At 37.9% G+C, this 5,519-nt stretch overlaps 1 protein-coding gene across 1 annotated transcript; it reads right to left on the reverse strand.

Moving 5' to 3' along the window:
* Positions 1-4,273: 4,273 nt before the first annotated feature.
* Positions 4,274-5,092, reverse strand: LOC132440275 (V-type proton ATPase subunit e 1). Its single transcript, XM_060035229.1, has one exon. It carries the CDS (start codon positions 5,046-5,048, stop codon positions 4,803-4,805), a length of 246 nt encoding a protein of 81 aa, XP_059891212.1. The 5' UTR covers positions 5,049-5,092; the 3' UTR covers positions 4,274-4,802.
* Between the last annotated feature and the right edge of the window lie 427 nt (positions 5,093-5,519).

Genomic DNA, 5,519 nt, shown 5'->3' on the forward strand with positions numbered 1-5,519 from the left:
TATATGAAATGTCTAGAATAGGCAAAACTACTGAAACAGAAATTAGATTAATAATTACCTGGGGTGGTAAAGTTGGGGTAAAATGGGGAGTAAGACAGGTAATGCCTACTGGGTTTCCTTTTAGGATAATGAAAATGTTGTAAAATTTATTGCAGTGCTGGGTTCATAATTCTTTGAATATACTAAAAATTATTGGATTGTATGCTTTAAATGGGTGAACTAGATAATATTTCAATGATATGTCAATAAAGCTGTTATATTTGAATAAATAAAATATATAACAAAATGTGCACAAATGCACATACAGTACAGCTTTCTCTATAGAAATAGACCATTTTATAACATTCCTCTAATGTTAAATAACATGATTCTATGAGAATATTAAATAAATAGAGAAAAATATTTTTATAATGATAAATGAAATATAATCAGATAGCAAAGTATGAAGAGACCTTAAGTATGAAGAAGAAGTGGTGAGATCTAGGTATTGCCAAATTTGGGGGACTATCCTTCTGGAGAAGATAAAACTTGATGGAATCCTTAATGGTAGGGGTAATTGGTTAAATAACAAGTCTCTCATGAATAAACATGTTTTGTTTTAAAAGGGTTCTTTTCTCTTAAGTAGCTTCTATTTTGTTAGGCACTTTTCAAGGTATTTTACATACATTATCATTCGTTCTCACACAACAGGTTTTACAAATGAGAATACTAGAGCTTTTTAAAATGGTAACTGCCAATTTTCACGTAACAACTATATGGTGAGTTAAAGACTAAAATTCAGGAATGTTTACCACATCATTCTATGTTGATTATTATAATTTAAAACTGTGTGATCCACAAAACAAATTTTATTAAAACATCTTTGGCATATTATTTGATTCAAAATGAAGGGGAGAGAATAGAAATTTGTAGTCAAAGTCATTAATTTGTGAATAAATTCCCAAGTTCCAAAGAAAATTCCTGGGACTTCTTCAGTATAAAACCTTTAAAAAAAAGCACCTCAGATCACATAAGCAAGTTTCCCAAGTGAAAGTAATGCATTTTTTAGTTCTTTCTGGATAGGTGTCATTAAAGATTATATTCTCTCAGTTCTTTAAAAATGATTGCATGAGGCCAGTCAATGAAGAAATTTTGATCACATTTATGAAAAATCTTAAAAGATTCCTTCTCTCTCTGGTTGCAAAATGTATCATACCAAGTATTTTCTCAGCTCAATATATTACAGCAATGTCCCTCATGTAAATAATATCTTAAACAATATATAATATACTAAAACTCTATACTCAGATTAGATATTAAAAGATTAGATTAGATATTAAAAGAAGGAAAACACCAGGCTTATGAGGAGTTTTTTAATTATCTAAAGGTTTGCAGGGTTTGTTTTGAAAAGAAAAATGATTGTTTTTTCCCCAATGGAGAAGTAAACCAGCAACAGAATTTTGACAAGATTTGTATGATTCCAATTAGAATTTGGGTCGCAAAGAGTAACAAATACATTGGTCATAATCTCCTGCTTGTGTGAGCCTCTTAGAACATGGAATCCCTGATGAGATCATACCTTTGCAAAATCATTTCACCAACATCTGGTCCTAAAATACCTCGGTTTGATTCAGATAGGTTGATTCAGACAGGACTACGCGGATTAGAGGGGAGAGAAAGGGTGTGCTCCAATTAGAGTAGGCAAAGCTTAGACCAGAACTTTATCTTTAGGGACTGATTGATTTAATGTGTTGCAAATTTATAGGGTTTAATTCATTCACCCCAGTGGAACCTCAAACAATTCCCAGATATGCAAAATGTCCAACATGCCTTTGAGAATAGACGTATACATTATATGACAGCTGTTTATGTCTTTTAATGGAAGGGAGAGCTCTTTTTGCTTTTGAATTTGGCAATGATATATTCTCTTTGGCCAACAGAGTAGAGTTATTGTGGATTAAGATTAGAGGTATGAAGAGTGAAAGGTAAATCATAGGAAGCAATCAGAGGGCGATGATGAAACAGAGCAGAAAATGCTGATTTAGATAAATGAGGCATATTAAAGGCTAAAACATCATTTATGAGGATTCTCACCCAAAAAGAATTTATTTTAAACTCTAAAGTAGATTGACATAAAAGCACAAGGTCTTTAAATGATACATGGTCACACAATCACAGTCCAAAACCTCTTATTTTAAAAAATATTATGTAAGAAAAAGGACATTAATTAAAACCTCTCCCCACATCCACACCAAAATAAATGCTATGGAAAAGAATAATGCTGGAGAAAGACATCCCTGAGTTTCAGCTTCCTTATCTATAAAAATCACAGTAAAAATACTTGCCAGTTTGAACTTGTAACCTCTGAGATTCTTTCCAAATTAGTTTTTATGATTCTAGGTAAGATATACTTATTGTTAAGTTCACGGTGTCACATTTAGCAGGAGGGTATGAATTTTAATAAGTAATGAAGAGGCTTCAATACCCAGTGGGATGAACCTCTAAGGATGAACTATCGTGCAGTCTGACAGGTTTGTGATGGACACATATGTGTGTGTTAGGAGGGAGACACTTCCCCCAGCCCTTAAATCACACTGCCATTACTAAAGCAAATTCTAACAAGGAGTTCTCAAGCTTAGCTGCGTATTGGAATCTGGGGAGCTTTAAAAAATCCTGATGTCCCTGTCATGTCACAGAAAAATTAAATCGGGATCTCTGGGGATGGGACCTGCACATCAATATTTTTTTAAAGCTCCTGAGGGGATTCCACTGTGAGCCATGATGAGCACCGCTGCCTCCTGCTTTCATGTTACAGAGGAGAAAACTGAGACCCTCATAAGCTAAGTGACTGTGTTTAGGTTAAGGAGTCTGAGGGGAAGCCAGGACAAGAGTCCCAGTCTCCCACATTTTCATCCTATTCTTTCTACCACATCCCTGTCTTTCTGTCTCTCCTTATTTCATGCCATTGCCTCTAAATTGGCCTGCCTGTGCTCTTAATTTCAGATCCTCTGTTTAGCACCTATACATATCACATAACAAAGCCGTGAGAAGTCTTCCCTGGTACAATTTTTGCGTATTATTTTCCTTTTCATAATCATTGGTTTTCTTAGACTGGCAGTTCAGAGTTGACCCTAATTCTCTCATCTTACTGGTGAGAAAACTGAGCACCAAAGAAGTTAAGTGACTAGTCTACGGTCATTTAATCTGCAAAGATCAAGATCCAGAACTGAAATTGCTTAATATCTTGTCCAACTTCTCTCCACTCTCCCAAGCCTCCAACTTTGATGATGGGAATGTCCCACAGGAGACACTGGCACCTTTTGTCAATAAGCTAACACACATTTGTCCCAAGAGTAGAGAAGCTGAAGAGAATCAGGCAGCAGCGTCTCACTTTTTATGCTTGGAGGTCAGAGGAGAGCCCAAGATGCTGCTGCAGCTCACACGTTACTGCTAAAGGGCTGGCGCCGCTGGCAGGGGGGCAGCAGCTCAGAGCACAGTTTCTCCTGCAGGGCTCCTCCATCATGAGAGGGTGAAGCTTGGGAACAGGGAGAGACCACTGCAGGGGCCAGTTCTTGCTCATGGGCTCCAGTTCAATGTTACAGGTTCTAGTTTTTCCTTGTTTCCCCCTCATGTCCATTCTCCCTTCTCAACCACTTGTTTTCTAGGCTTCGACTTCCAGTATGAGACACAAGTAATAAACAACAGCTTAAAATAGACTATGTAACCAGCTCTGACAATTGCATAAGGTCAAATCCCTATAATAAATTATATCTGTATCTCCCAGAGCTCTGCTTTTCTGATTGGAACTTGACCCATTTGTGGGCTAGGACCGGGTAAAGGGAATGAAGTGGCACCACTCTCTTGGCCATGACTTCCTTTTGTTTACAGGCAGGCAACTAAGATTGAAAAACCCAAGATCTGACAACACCAGATCTTCACTGACCTTTTGACAACAACCTGCTGGGGCAGAGCAGTGACTGTCCCTGCTCCATTTTCCCATTGTCTCCATCCCTGCCCATTACATCTTTACAATGCCTTGTCTTGTACACTTACCTTCCCTGTGGATGTTTGAGTTTGATTCCTGCAGTCTACTCAAATCCCACCAACAATAATCAGCTTTTCTAATACCCTTTTGCTGATACCATTTTTGACTATTTCTCTGATTTTTTTTCATGTCTGTGATTTTTATGCCATCTCCCTGCTCAAATATGTTTGTATTATTACTAATGTTCTCATTTGTGCCACTCCTTAATATTCTTTGTTAAAATTTTTTTTTTTTTTTTTTTTTTTTTTTTTAGAGAGCAGAAAAATAATTTATTCCAAAGGAGGGCAGAAATAAGAAATTCATCCCGAAAATATACTTTGGTATAATTCTGGTGGGACAGATTTTTCCCTCTGAACATGTTCTCCTACTGACTGCCCCACTGGAGTCTTACTGTCATGTAACAGTTTTTAAACACTTCACTGATTCTCACGTTGTGAGCAGGCAGGAGCCATCTTCAGATCCACAGTTTCCAAGGAGAGAGTAATGTTATTTCTCAAAAGAACAGCACTTTCTATCTCCAAACAGTACATAAACATTTTATAGAGGCAGCACAGTTTAGATTCAATAGGCACATCATTCATCAAAGTGTAAAAAAGGTGACAGGAAAAAATACTGCATTGTAGAATAAGATATTCAAATGTGGTGGGAACGTTTAAGGCAGCTGACAGCCAAATTGGGCGAGTCAAGGAAGGTGGTCTGGGTATGGAGGTGATTTTGCATCTAAAGGAGTTCTCTTCGTGACCTCAATGACTGAGCACTGGCGAGCAGGTCTTCTTACTCAAGGCCAATGATGCTTGAGGTACCAGATGGTTTCATTTTTCAACTGCGGTCCAAAGAGAGGGTTGAGTTGGGCCAGAATTGCAATCAGCCAAAAGAGATAGCAGCAAACGGAACAGGTCACCAACATGGTGATGATAACTCCCCGGTTGGGACCCTTAGGGATGAACCAGGGCACCAGGAAGCCGACGAAGCCCCAGAACACGCTCATCACGATGAGAGGCACGGTGAGGCCCGTATACGCCATGGCTGCTGCGGGAGGTGCCAGCCCCTGCCCCGCCGCCTCACTGTGGTCCCACCCGCTTTGTTAAAATTTTAATCCTTGAGTTTAGAATGCAACAATTCTTGTATCTCTTCTTATCTATATAAAGATTAAGATAGAGTTAGGAATGTAACAGAGGCTCACTGAATAACTGTTGAAATTAAGAGATTTTCATTGAAGGTCCACTGTTTATTTATTACTATGCTTGTTTTGTTGGAAGGGGGCTGGCAACTTGCCTTCTAGTGTATGCTTGAAATAGAGCAGCAGTGTTAGCCCAGAGCAACTTCTGCCTGTCTGCCTTTAAGACATGTTAACACCTAGAGACCTGGCTGATAATGTGAATTAGTTGTAGAAAGACAACTACCACATATACACTCTGCAAAACTTTATAGCCACAGTATTTTGAAAAGAAAAAAAATATTTTATACCCAATAACTCAATAATAGAAAACATCAT

Source organism: Delphinus delphis, chromosome 17, assembly GCF_949987515.2.
Source record: "Delphinus delphis chromosome 17, mDelDel1.2, whole genome shotgun sequence".
In the NCBI taxonomy this organism is placed as follows: domain Eukaryota; kingdom Metazoa; phylum Chordata; class Mammalia; order Artiodactyla; family Delphinidae; genus Delphinus; species Delphinus delphis.

What these genes read in the sequence shown, in the direction of transcription:
- LOC132440275 (XM_060035229.1), bottom strand. Translation starts at nt 5,048, where the DNA reads ATGGCGTATACGGGCCTCACCGTGCCTCTCATCGTGATGAGCGTGTTC.